Source organism: Pelodiscus sinensis, chromosome 25 (genome assembly GCF_049634645.1).
Source record: "Pelodiscus sinensis isolate JC-2024 chromosome 25, ASM4963464v1, whole genome shotgun sequence".
Taxonomy (NCBI): Eukaryota; Metazoa; Chordata; order Testudines; family Trionychidae; genus Pelodiscus; species Pelodiscus sinensis.
Genome location: NC_134735.1, coordinates 7067630 through 7082145, shown reverse-complemented (window position 1 = coordinate 7082145; position 14516 = coordinate 7067630). Strand labels below are relative to the sequence as shown.

The following is a 14516-nucleotide window of genomic DNA, read 5'->3' as shown; positions in this document are numbered from 1 at the left end:
AAGGAAATTAAAAGCAGTGCACTTTCCAAACGGGGATGGGTGAGGGGCCATATTCATTCTCTTTGGTAATACTATTGAAACCAATGGAATTTCATCTTGGATCAACTTGGTCCAGTGCATGTGGTCAGTTGCTTTGGCTGTCAAGTGTATTGCATTTCATGCTCATGTGTATACAGAGAATTTGCATGGTTTACAGATGGTCTGTAATATACTTGATCATTACTGCATGCAGAATAGTTATTACCTGAGAGCATCAAACATCTCTATTTGGAAAAGACATGTTAGTTCAAACTGGCTCTTACCTGAATGCTAAAGGAGGAGAAGCAGAAAGTACCCTGTGTATACGCTCTCCCTCTCCTAACTATTGTTGGAGGGATGACAAGTCAGACCAATTATTATTGTTTCTAAACACTGGAGAGGTGATCAAGTGGCTGTCGTTTTAGTAAAAATTTTGTTGCAGCTCATGGATTATCTCGTTCCCCCTATGAAGGTGATGCCGTCGAAGCTGCAATGTCATCTGCTAAAGCACGGGCAGTGTAAATATGTAGGCTTAGTGCGTGTGTGCTGCATTATGTAAGGTGAGGGGGAAAGCATGTTGTGGTGAATTGCAGTCCACCCCGTGTATCAGTCCTTCTGCAAGAAAGAGAAATTAGTGGCATTCTCCAGGCACCAAGTCCCAGTTCCTTCCTTGCTGCAAAAAAGTTTGCCAGTTTTAAATTGCAGCATTGAATTTAAAAGCCAGTCAAGAGAAAGGTACTGCATTGCTGATCAACATGGCAGCTACAACAGAGCCACGGGAACCCAGTTCTTAAATACAGAGCCTTACAACTTCAGTCACCCAGCATTAGGGATGTTAGATAGCTGGTAATAGAATACTTGACTCACCACATGAATTCTTAGTAGTCAGTCAACTATTCTATAGTCCCTGGGGGCAGGGCTCACAGCCAGTGCACTCCGGCCCCACTCCCGGGGAGACCCCTGCTACTCTGCACTGCTAGATGGGAGCTGGTCTGTGAGGGGAGCCGGTTTAAAAACCAGCTCCCCTCATAGACCGGCTGCCTCCCACCCTGATACAGAGGCAGCAACGCGGGGTGGCAGCAGCTTCTGTTTTTGTGGAGGGAGGGGGAGCTAAGCACTTTGTGGATAGAAGCTGCTAGGGAGGAAGGGAACAGAGGAGGTTGCCGTGAAGCTTGGACCCCCTGTGGACAGGGGCTGCTGCTGTGAAGCCACCTCTGCCTGCAGCGGGCCCACGCTTGCCCTGGGCAGTGGCTGCTTTGTGGCAGCCTCCTTCCCCCCCCGCCACTTCGCACTGCTGCCTCTGATGAAGGCAGCACTGCAGTGGGGACAGGCAGCACCGTGCAGCAAGTGCTGGGAGAAACCAGCTTTTAAGCTGGCTCCCCCTAACATCGACTCCTGCTTCCCCCCTTGCTGCCTCTGATACAGAAGCAGCAAGTGGGGGAGAGAGGGAATGCGAGTAGTTGACTAGATTAATCCACAATCGAGTAGTCGACTAGATTAACCCACAATCCTAGGCTTATTGGTTAATCGACTAGTCCAGTGTTTCTTAACCAGTAGTACGAGTACCCTTAGGGGTACTCGAGAGAAGTGTGTGTGGGGGGGAGGGGGGGGGGACATCAACACAACTGAAATTTGGAGAAAACTGAATTTTTCGTTTAAGTTTTACAGCTTTTTATTATTTTTGTACTTTTTACACCTAAACATTTCATTGCACGCCCAGCTACAATTAAGTTATTTAAACAAATGTGTTGCAGTGGTAGAAAAAAATGTGTGTGTGTCTGAAAACTATAGGTACTGGGGATATTTATACCTTTTTTTTTTAAAGGGTACTTTATAAAAAAAGGTTGAGAAACACTGGACTAGTTGACTACTCGTTCACTTCCCTATCCGGCATTAGTCTTCTTGAATTCTGGCTTTTATTTCCACTTAATCTCGTCCTTCTTTCACTGCCAAAGTAAGAGCCAAACTGAACAGCTGTACTTCTTGCATTCCTGACCTAAGATCAGTTAAATGAAGCCAAGGACATATTTCCTGTAGTGGACTTTTTAAGGATTCAGCATTTAAATCTTTGGCAGCCTCTGTAAGAAAATCAAAAGCAGTGAGTGAGGGTAATTAACCATTGGAACAGTTCACCAGGGTTATAGTGGATTCTCCATCACTGACAATTTTTAAATCAAGATTGTATATTTTTCTAACAAATCTGCCTTAGGAATTATTTTGGGCAAATTCTCTAGCCTGTGTTTTACAGGAAATCAGATTAGATGATCAAATGGTCCAATCTGGTCTTGGAATGAATTAACCTATGTTGTTGGGTACCTTTCCTGCAGACAGGAAGGGGAAAGGTTTTCCTTTGGGGCCAGCACAAACACTGTAACTATTGATGATATTTTGTGTACCTATCAAGTTTTGGAGTGCTCCACAGACACAAATGAACACTCCGTCACTCCTCCATAGCACTTACAATTAGGGATGTTAAAAATGGTTAATTAGGTAACCGTGTGCCTGTTAAAAATCTTACGAACTCTGCAATATAAAGCTTATACTGCAGAGCCCACAGCACAGCTGGCTTCCTGGGAGCTGAGCTGGCAGCCATTGCATTCTGGGAGCCGGCTCCCAGCAGGCCCCATTCCCAGGAACTGGCTTACCTGCAGGCTTTGCAGTATGGGGCGACAGCCAGTTCCTCAGGATCTGTTGCACACTGGAAGATGGATTTTTAAGCTGGGTTCCAGTGTACACCAGCTCCCGCCTGCCAGCTCTGCTTCTGGGGAGCTGACTGCTGCCCTGCACTGCTACTTTTATATCAGAGGCAGCAGTGTGTGAAGCTGGCTTTTAAGCTGGCTGCTGCCCCATGCTGTGGAATTTGATACACAGCCAACAGCGCAGGATGGCAGCCGGCTCCCTGGGAGCAGGGCCAGGAGCTGGCATGTTACATTAGCCGACAAGCTCATGCTTATCGGTTAACCGTTTAAACAGATACACTATTATATCCCTACTTACAATGTAAATTCAAACCTTGTGCAGAAATGAGAGTCCAGTTAAATGAACTTAAAAAAAACCCAACCCATTCTAGACATATGGTTTTCCTCTGGCAAGTGATTGATGGAGTCATTAAATAACCCCCCCCCCCCCCACTTGCTGTTACAGTTCCATTTTACAGAAAGGGGTGACTGAGGTAGGGAGGTTAGGTCACTTGCCTGAGGCCACAAACTAGGGCTAGAATCAGAGGTTCCTGGTTCCCAATCATGCATGTGCACTGATAGACCATATCTCTGTCAAATTATTTATTAAAGGGTGAATGAGAGAAGGGTCAGATTTGCTAAGAATGTTCTTAGGAGAAGACAGGGCCTGACCCACCATACACAGTGGGGATTCCCTAGCCTCCCATGCATCTCTTACAACCCTATGAGGGGCATTTGTTAAGAACAAAAAGTGGCTCCTGACAGCTGCTCAAAACCCTGGCAAATTTCTCTGGTTCCTGCTTTTCCAACAAATCTGACTTGTGTGTCTGCATTCCTGAAATTCTGCTCTGTATCCTGGATTCTCCTGGCTATTCCCTCTTTTGTCTCATCTCTGAATCACACTAAAGCTATTCTGTTTATCCTTGTAGTGCACTTAGTAAAAGGGATATGGTAACAGGCATTGACTATAACTAATGCATGTTAAAGGAAGCCAGTGCTGGCCGTATTCAGACTATTAATGAGGACTGCTACAGAGTAACATCTCCCTAGATTTGCCTCGTTCAGTGCGAAGAATCTATAGAATCACTGAAGCATGCGAGCCCATTAACTTGTAAAAAAAAGTGGTGAGAATACTTCTTTGCCCATAATATTAATAGTGCTTTACCTGCGTATCTGCAGTCCATGGAGCTGAAAGTACTTTAAATGCATGAACAAATATAGTCAATTCTTCCCCCTTGCATTGAGGATGAGGAAGCTGAGACAGAGCAGGTATAAGTAGCCTATCCAGCACTGGAACAAAAGGCCAACCTCCCCTGATATTAGTGTTGGCTGGCTGCTTCAGTGTTGCATGTTCAAGGGCTTCATTTTTACCAGTAGTGTCAAAATGTTCTGTCCAGCCTAGTCTAGCTACCATAACTGCTGCATCCATTGCCCAGACTTAATGCCATTAATGTGGTATTAAAGTCACATGTGCCTTTTTTCGTTTAACCTTTGGACCCAACTATACCAGGTAAGGCTGTGATGGGGTAACTCAGTTACAAAACAGGTTCCAGATCAAAGATGGTAGAGTGCTGCGTTGTAAGTGGTCAGCAGATATTATTGAAACATTATTTGCTCAACAAAATATGCTATGCACATGTACTGTACAGATAAACCCAATTACAGCTGAAATGTCCGGGAGTGACTCTACAGGATACTAACCAGGGCGGAACTAGGTGCTGTAGAAGGAATTTCTGATGAAAGAACGGAAATTGTTTTTGTCTGCTTTGATTATTTGTAATAAATTGACTCATGCTGCATGGTATGCAGAGAGGGGATGTGTACAAGCTTTCTGATCCTCTTTCTCGCATAGTTTTGGTTGTGGCATACACTCACATAACTGGCGGGGTGCATGTCATTCAAAGCATGGTTTGTCTCTTTTAGGGATGGTCTAAAACAAATAACTCCCTGCTGCAATGAATGATTCTTAAAGCACAAAGATTCTGATAGAATTCTTCTCCTTCAGAGCAGCCCACGTCTCAGTTCAGAAATAGGAATATGTGATGACAAACTACCACAGGGAAATCTGGTTCCTTGCTTTAATGTATTTGGCTTACTTTCCTGTAACTCTGCTCATTCAAGGCTTGCAAGCACCTCAGCACCTTCTATGGAGCCTGCCTTAGCACCTGCTATGCTGCAACAGTGGATGTATTTCACTCTAAGAGGGCTAAGCTGTATGCAGCCGAGCTGGAAACAACTTAGCTGTTCTGGAGAAAGAGCTGAAGGGGAAGTGTAGGGTGGGCAAAAACAGATAGTAGCAGTGTTAGAAAAAGGAAAGGAAGCTGTAAAGCTTCCTATTAATAGGAGAATAGTTATGGAGTGGGGCCTATTACTCCCTAATTTTAGGAGGAATACGTGAATATTCTAAAGGCACTGGATTGTGCAGATATGAGGGGAATTTGGGGTCAGTTTGAGTTTAAAAACTAAATTGGCATCCAGTTTCAGACTGAGACGTTCTCTTCTTTCCAGGCTCATGCAGGGACATCCACCTCAGAACTCCCTGTGTTGGCAACCTTTTCCAGCCCCATCGCACTGGGCTTGACTGCCACTGGCAAGGCTGAGAAACCCAAGCAGTCAAACAACACTTCCGTCCAGCCTCACTCCTTAGAAGAGATTCTCCCTACAATCAGCACTTTGCAGGAGAAAAGCATGGTGAAGATGCAGACTGTTACCATTGTGCCCACCGGTGTCCCCACCAACAATAATGTTACCACAGTCCGGGCTATCCCTGCCACTTCATCAAGCACCCCAGTACCAGTGCCAGGTGAGAGAGTGCACCTTGCAGCACCTTCCAAAAACAGACTATCCCACTGAGCAACTGATCAGACATTAAAGCACTGTAAAGCCACTACCGTGGGACAGTAGCTGAATACAATTTCTCCAAGAGAGCATTGAAGGGGTCTCTTCCAACATGTTTGTCAGTTAGAACTTTTATCCCATCCTGGAGGTCCTGGCATGGGGGCTGGGATCCTGAGGGCTCCTGGCCCATGACAGACCTTGAACACGCCCCTGGGAATCCCTGGCAGACCCTAGGGCTATGAGATGGGATCCTGTTTTTAAAATTGCAGATCTCTGTGTCTACTGAATTTATTCTCCAAATGCAGCTCAGACATGATGTTTCCAGTACTGTAAAGGGAATAGAGATCTGACACGAGTTTCAGTGGCATGAAATAGAGATGTGAACGACTAGTCGACTATCCGATAAGCAAATACTTATCGGATAGTCAACACACTGATAGCTTTCCCCCTCCCCCTTGCTGCCTCTATCAGAAAGAGGCAACAAGGGTGGGGGGAAAGAAGAGGGGGTGCTTCAAAGTGGCAGCGCCACATGGAGCCCAGGGCCAGACCCCGGGCTCCATGCGGCACTGCTGCTTTGAAACCCCAAGTGCCATCCCCAGCTGGCCCTGGGTTGCACACAGTGTTTCAAAGCAACAGCACAGCGTGGAGCCCAGGGTCAGCTGGGGACTCCCCCGTGGAGCCCAGGATCAGCTGGGGACTCCCCCGCTGACCCCAGGCTCCATGTGGCGCTGTCCTTTGAAACACCACAGGGAGCCCTAGGCCAGCAGGAGATAGCTTGAGTCCCCCACTGGCCCCTTGCTCCACGCAGCACTTTCACCTTTGAAGTGTAGCAACAGCTCTGAGGCCGTTGCTACACTTCAAAGGCAGAGGCGCCCTTATCGACTAATTAAATAGTCGATTCAAATTCATCTAAATTTAACCTCCCTAGCGTGAAACCTTGTTTCAGCAACTATCTGCTGTACACTGCTCTCCATCCAGCTAAGAGGAAATCTGTGAGGTGGTTACTCATAATGGGGTATGACTTTTTTTCCCTTGAAATGTCAATGTATTGTTCAGCCATGCAGAAGCAGTACACTTGGTCATTAACCATGTCTTGCTGCAGCACAGTGCCATATTCCTATTCACACGTGCACCCAGAGTGCACAATGCCTCTACCAGGCAGCACTCAGCACTGCCCAAAGTGCACTGTGCAGGGCTCCGGAGGCGATTTTAAAGAACCTGGGGCTCCAATTGCTACTGCAGTAGCAGCTGGGGTTGAATCCCTGACCCCCCAGGACAGTTGCTTGCTTTGCCCCTGCCTCCATTGGCCGGCCTGTATAGGATGTATTTTACCCCTGAAAATTGACAGATCGTACAGTGGAAAGGAAAGATTTCGACACAATAGGCAAGAAAGCCAATTGACTATCTGAACTAACTAGTTTGCTAGTCTTTTTTTAAAAGCTACCCTCCACTCAACCCCACACACACTCACTAGTTAAATTAAATGCCTTAAAAGTGACCTTCATAGGAAAATATTTGGCTAGTGTGTGTCTGCTCCTTTATAAAATATAAAGGAGACCTGAAATGTTATTTTCAAAAAAAGGATTGGAGGTTTTATCTACTTGTTTTTTTTTTCTGTTAGAAATCCAGTTCTCCTTTTCTCTTGGGACACTCTGTGTGTGATTGGAAGACTTATAGAATTATGATATTGCAAGAGGTTGAGTAACTGAAAGAAGAAGGAAGTTAGGTTTCTTTGGTTAACTATTTAACTAATAATCAGATGGGAGTTTAAATATTCAGTCTCCCTATCTTTTTAAAATAGCTCCCAGTGTACATCTCTGAGATCCTAATAAGTTTCCAGAGAAGAACAGACTTCCTCTTTTTCTTATTTTTTTTCTCAACCCCTCTCCATCCCCAGGATTTAAAAAAATGAGAGCAGAAAATACTCTGAGAAAAACTATCACCTTTTTAAGTCTTTGTATATAAAGAAGCAGAAAAGTCCACAAATCCTGTTTTCCCCTACCTTTGTCAAGTCACCTGTAAGAACAAAATCAGTCATTTCTCTTGAGTCAGCTTTGGAAAAGAGTGCATAAGAAATGCAACTGATCTTTTTTTTCCTGATTGGGAAGATGAGAAGAAAAATCAAAGTAAATGGAATAACCTCATATTTAGGGTTAGAACCAGCGTTCCATACAAATTGTGCACTTATGTGGCCATTCAGGAGAAATTTCAGTGTCGTCCAGCTGATTAGCAGAGCAACCACAGCTAGGTTTTTGTTTCTGTTGGTGGTGTACATTTGCACGTGCCTCAGTGCACATAACAAAATTTATTCTGTACCTGGATGGAAAAAAATAGAATGAACATTGGTTAGAACAGCATGAAATTGTGGCATTTGGGCAGCTTGTTTTAGTAAATCTTTTTAGCTCCCAAAGAACTTTTATTTTTTCAGCTGAGAATACCTTGAATTCTTCATATATTTGTAAAGATCTGAAATTGCAGTTCAGTAAATAGCAGCTCTTGTTTCCCCCTTCCATTCAAGAGGAGTTGGATTCTTTCCTGAAACTCTATCTGCTGAGCCCTTCTCATCCCTGCTGAATCATCTTGAATAGAGGCCTCTCTGTACTAGGCACCAGGGTTCCATTTCAGCTTTTCAGAAAACCAGCAGAAATTACAGTCGCCCCAAAGAGTGGGAGGTACCTGAATAATTCTAGGCTTCCCTCAAATCTGTGAAGCCCCGTTGACTTTTGCATTCAGTACTAGGCCGAAACCTGAAACAGCAATTGCAGTGAGTGATGTTTGCAAATACAGCCATTTTGCAGCTTGCTTTTATTCCACGAGCTTTGAAGCGAACACTCTTTTGATGTGTATGTGTGTATATATTTTTTCCTGTTTCTTTTAATGCTGTAATTCTCCCTCCTTCTCAGTTATGAAGGAGCTGGTAGTTTCTGCAGGAAACAACGTCGAAGTGACCTTGCCAAAGAATGAAGTTCAGTTAAATGCATTTGTCCTTCCTGAACCTCCAATGGGTAAGACTTCATTGGGACCTCTTAAAGTGTGTGATGACGAAGAAACAAACAATACATAAATGCTTTGTTAAATAGGGAAAATCTTGAAAGTCTCTCCCATCTAAACATCACATTGCAGTATGAGCTGGCTCAGAAATGAGTAGCTGAATGCAGGAAATTCTGTTCAGACTTGTTTTTACTCAGCAAGAATGAGGATATTCTTCTTGCTCATAAGTGTGTGACAACCTGATTGGAAAACCATTGTTTTAAAAAACTGCAGTGCAGGCTAGGAAAACCTGGTTTCAGATTAATATTTCTCCCCTTCCAAGGACAACATGGTTGTCAACAGATAGCCATATTTTTGGCTATCACAATTTTCTCTTCTTGTAGCCATACAGATTTAGGCATAAGGATGAACAAATAGCTGAGAAAACAACAAGGAGTCCGATGGCACATTAGAGACTAATAGATTTATTAGAGCATGATCATTCATGGGTAAAACCCACTTCATAAGATGCATTGGAGTGGAAATTACAGAGGCAGGGAAATACATAGGCAGAGATATACCCCCAGAGGGTAAATGACTAACCCGGATTAAAAGTTTATATATAGGTGAAGGCATACAGTCTGACAGCCCAGGACAACAAAAACAGTCCAGACAAGTAAAATATCTTCACTGCCCATGGGGTCAACTGCTAATCCGGATTAAAAATTCATATATATATGAATTTTTAATCCGGATTAGCAGTTGACCCCATGGGCAGTGAAGATATTTTACTTGTCTGGACTGTTTTTGTTGTCCTGGGCTGTCAGACTGTATGCCTTCACCTATGTGAAATATTACAGAAAACTGTGGCAAGTAGTTGTTCATTGGAATGGAATTTTGCACAGAAGTGGAATCTTGCTTTCCTGAAAACTTTCTTCACTAAACTGAAGTTCTAAGGTCTCTGACAACAAAACTTTTACAGAAATCTATTATGACATTGCATTACAGTGTTTGCACCCAGATAAGAGACTTGCTCCTTGAACTCAGCTGTTCTTATTTACCTCACCTGAAATACAAACATCCTTTGACCTAATAATAATGCTTTGCACATAGAATATGTGATTCAATGGAGAGTCTCAAAGTTCTTCATAAAGATAATGGAATTTTCCATTTTACAGGGAAGTTAGCTGAGGCACAGATGTGATTTGACCGCGTTCTCCCAGTGAGTCCCCTGTCCTAAACATTAGACCTTGCTGCCTCCTATAATAGCAAGGGGCAGAAATACAGACACTAGAAGTGTGTAGTCCCAAGTAAGATCAGGTTTAGGAGCATTTGTAATGTCATACTTTCCCATAAGAAGTGAGTGGTTCTTCAATGTCAGTTGATAACACGTGCTGTTAGGAATGTTATCAGCTTGTAGCAATTGACTTCTGATTTGGTGGCCAAAGCTGTGGCTTTTAGGGATTGCTACACTGAGGCAAGGTCTACACTAGACCCGAAATCTCGGCTTAAGCTACGCAACTCCATCTATGTATTTGGAGTTAGTTTACCTTAAACTGAGCTTGGCGGAGTCCCCACAGTGGAGGCTGATGGGAGCAAACACTCCCTGTTGGCTTCCCTTCCTCTCAGTTTGATTTAGCGAGTCTTTACCAGACTCCCTAAATCTAACACATGAAGATCTATCATGGCAGAAGTGATCTTCTGTTTAGTGTAGACAAGGCCTGAGAAGGGGGAAACTGAGAAACCAAAAGAGTGGTGAGTCTGTTCAGTTGTGTTTTGAACCTAAGAAGTGAAAATTATTCAGAGATTGCTTGTGATAAGCTTATTTATAGTTCTACCCACAATGACAACAGAGGACCTGGAAGCAGAAGTAGAGAGGGACTTGGTGTGACAAGTGTAATGCTAGTGAAATGGACAATTTTTTTGTTTATGATGTCAAGGGTGAAATTTTCAGACAGGTGTTCTGCAGGATTTGAGCGCAGTAATCCTCTCTTCTTTCCTTGCACTCTGCAGGTGTGATCATTTTAAATCTCCTTAACTCCTTAAAGCAGTGATGGCAACCTACACTAGTGAGTGGGCCCTCCATGACAGTGGGCTGCAAGATTGTCATAACCAAGATAGTCTCCCTGGACAGGGTAGTTTTGCTAATTGCGTTTGCGTACCTAGAATTTGTGGGGTGTGCCGACTGAACTGCAGCAGCACTTACTTTGGATATAGTGGGACATGTCTTTGCTTTACGTGTATGTCACTTTAGTAATACTTGTAGGAAAAAATATGCAGACAGAAACCAGTGAAATCTGGCAACCCTGTGTGTGGGCAACGGTCTTGTGGGCCACACATAGGACACTGATGGGCCGCAGGTTGCCCACCACTGCCTTAATGAGGTATAAAAGCATTACTAGCTCCCAAAAAAAGTGGTGGTGCAGTATAGACCAGGACTTCCCCAATGTGCAGCAGCAGAGACTTAGCACCTGTTCTTCTCTCCCTTTTTTAAATGCTCCTTTAACTATGTGGTCTCTGAAATTCTCCTTCCTTTAGGAACCAGCTACACCTATGACTGGGGGCTGATTACTCATCCAAAAGACTACAGTGGAGAGATGGAAGGCAAACACACCCAGACCCTCAAGTTATCTAAGGTGAAGCTCTGCCTGCTTCTTGTCCTGCTGTGTATCATGCAGGGTGATTCCCTTTAACAGAGAAGACAGAGACCCTGTCAGCCACCAAGGACTTGCATGTTATTTCCGAATAAAGAGGAAATTGCATGACTGGCAGGCTGCCAGTGTTTGGCTGAAAGACTTGTAGCTAAACGTTTCATAAAGAAGAGCTGAATGTAGTGCAATAAAATCTGTGATAAAGAAGAGACAGATTGAAGAGCAGCATTAAAACCCTAAAATGGCAGCTAGTAATAAAATTCAAGAACAGGCCTTTCCCCATGAAGCTGGTCTGTAGTGAGATTATTTTGAAAACCCACTTTACATACTCCCCCATCTTGCCAGTATTTGGGGGTGCTGCACAGTTTTATTAATGTCATCAGCTCTTCTAGCTTCCTGACCTTTGCTGTATGGTGTTTTATAGGAGATTGAAAGGATCAGTCTTTTCCACAGAGATGTGGGAATTTTTAACAAGAAGATTTTTTTAAACAGCTTGAGAATATAACACTTCTCACAGGAATCTCCCCAGTAAAAGAAGTATCACTTCTGCTCCAACACTGCGCTCAGAAAAAAACAGTGCTATAGCCATAACAGTATGCAGGGTCCCTCCTCTGCTCTCAACCCCACATTTGCCATTCAGCATAGAGCCTTAGCATTCAGTCTTCTCTTCTCCAAACACATGCAATTCTAGACTTCTGGGGATTTAGAGAAGTGAAGGAAGCCTTGGCTGAGCCATAATATGGGTAAAATCCATTTGTCCGTGAAGGCCAAATGAAAGAGTTCCTCCTGTGTAAACTTTTTCTCTCCTCTGCTCTGTGATTTGGCCAGGATACCTGAACTGAGCTCTGTAACGCTTCTTCTGTTGGTCATCAACTGTTGCTAGAAAATCTATCCTAGTTGACAACCCTATCTCATCAGGGGCAATGGGAAACATCAGTCTTTTAATTTATGGTGGAGTTGTTGAGATGAAAAATCCATTAAATTGCCTTGGAGTAGAAACCCTCTGCCTTGCATGTATAGACCAAAACGTTGTTTCCTCTGGTCTGTGCTACTAACACTGTATCAGGATGCAATATGGGGATGGTTGGCTGACCTCTTAATTGCTCTTGACAGATTGTCAGTAACTTCTTTCATTTCCTTTCCAGCTCACCGTTGGTCTGTATGAATTCAAAGTGATAGTTGATGGGGAAAATGCACACGGGGAAGGTTACGTGAATGTGACAGTTAACCCAAGTAAGTTCAGTGGCTGGATTGTATCCCTATAAGTTTTTAATTTGGCAACTGTATTGTGGCATTTTGTTTGCTGGGCTTGGCTTTGGCTTAACATAATAAAGACAAAGGGAGAGAGAGAGAGTGCATGCGTGCACGTTAGACGTTGAGAGAGAGAAATTTATTTCTGAAATGAAAAGCTATCTCCTGTATACCTAGCTATGTTACACTGAGTGTCAATCTATTGAACACTAACATATGACACAAGTTGTGGAGCACTGCTGCAGAAATATTTAGCATGCTAGTGCTCCTAGGAAAAGCACCACTCTAACAGACTAGTTGCACCAAGGGAAAAACCTAGGGCAGCAGGGATGGGGGATGAAGCCCGATCTTTGAAACGCTGTGGGTTTTTTCCCTTCTAGTAAGAAGTATTATCCCCATCTGCAGCCATCTTAAATCAAATCTCATTCCTGACGGCAGCATGCTTTACCAGGATTTGTTTTTGCAGTGGGTTTGTGTTGTGTACAACAAGTGTTTTCAGACCCTGGGTCGTGGCTCGTAAAGTCAAGCCGCTAGCTGACCACGAGACCCTTTGTTTACCTGCACCTCTGTAGGCATGGGCAATCGCAGCTCCCATTGGCTAAAGATCACTGTTCCCACCTAATGGGAGCTGCGGGAAGCAGTGTCGCAGTCCGCAACATTTCTGCAGCTCCCAGTGGCCAGGAACGGTGATCCTCAGCCAATAGGAGTATGATCGCTTGTACCTGTGGAGGTGCAGGTCAACAAAGTGTCTAGCGGCTAGCTAGCGGCTTTCCCTTACAAGCTACAACCCATAGTTTGAAAACCCCTAATGTATACAGTAAACTTCGAGATATCATCAGCTAAGGCTTCATTTCCAGATAAAGGTCTGCTTACAGAGGGAGAAAAAGTGGGAGGGATGTTAGATTGGGCTTTAGCAGGTCAGAGATTCAAACCTCCTGACTCATTGTTGTGATTATATTGAACATTCAGTGTCTCCCTTGTTTATACAAAAGAACCTTTTCTTGAGCTTCAAACGCCTTCTTTCCTCAAACTTTGTAAGATAAAGTAATATTCTTGCCTTCCCAACAATTTGCAAGTGGGGAGGTTTAGGCTTTTCAGTATTGTTAGATGTCCCCTTTGACCTGAGCAAATGTATAGCCCATTTGCAGGGCTCAACAATTAATGTAATCTACTCGCTCGTAGCGAGTAGATTATAAGCTGGCATGCGCAGCGTGCCGAACCACGCGACTGGCGAGTGGGGCTCATCGTGGTTTGGCGAGCCCTGCCCATTTGAATGTAAACAACAAACCTGTAGCTTGCCTAGCATAGTTGTTAAATTGCTCCTTTTTCATAGTGGCTGAACTCATCTGAGTGATCATAGGTGCCCAGCTGGTTACAAAACAACACATTCTGAATGCCTGATGCTCTAGAGTTGATAGTGACAAGACAGTGTCATAATCCCTGCATGAGCACCGGCACCTTTCTTTTAGAACCCTTCGCCTGTAAGCACAGCCATTCAGGTTGGTATGTAACTAGTTGGATAGTGCAGTGTTCAATCCCAGAGAGTTGGGAGCTGTAATCATTGCATGCCTATCACAGACCTATTGTTATTATCAGCAGTCTAAGGGAGCGGCTGTGTTTCACAGCTGTACTTTGGACCTCTCTTCTCTTGGTCTTTCTGAGGTGGACCATAAAGGCAATTCTGTTAGCAAACTGAGTAGATTGGGCATAGAGTTGCAAGGAGCAGAAGGAATATGCGGCATATATTACTTTAGCAGCCCCTGGTGGGCAATCTGAACAGTTTTGCAGAGTTCTTTGTCTTACGTTTGTACCATCGATCTACCTGTAAACAACATTGTCATGGTGCTGTTGTTGTCACAGAACCTCGTGTGAATCAGCCTCCTGTGGCTGTTGTGTCACCACAGTCCCAAGAGATTTCACTGCCAACCACCTCTACTGTCATCGATGGCAGCCGTGAGTAACCTTATCAAATGTGATCCTGCAAGCTGAGGCTGGCTGTCCACTCAGGCAATGATCAGACTCTGTCATATTAAGATGGAGTAGACGAGCCACGTTTTAGTGGAAAGAGCCCATTCATAACCACACACAAGACTTTGACTTTATTTTTGCT

General features: G+C 44.0%; 1 protein-coding gene across 4 annotated transcripts in view; it reads left to right on the top strand.

Annotated features, from left to right (window-relative positions):
- KIAA0319L (KIAA0319 like) overlaps positions 1-14516 on the top strand; it is a 68254-nt gene that overhangs the window by 32199 nt on the left and 21539 nt on the right. For all 4 annotated transcript variants that reach the window (XM_075908828.1, XM_075908829.1, XM_075908827.1 and 1 more), the window contains 5 exons: positions 5205-5499; positions 8438-8539; positions 11043-11140; positions 12301-12388; positions 14267-14359. In XM_075908828.1, the coding sequence (XP_075764943.1) occupies positions 5205-5499; positions 8438-8539; positions 11043-11140; positions 12301-12388; positions 14267-14359 (676 nt within the window). The remainder of the gene's footprint in view (positions 1-5204; positions 5500-8437; positions 8540-11042; positions 11141-12300; positions 12389-14266; positions 14360-14516) is intronic.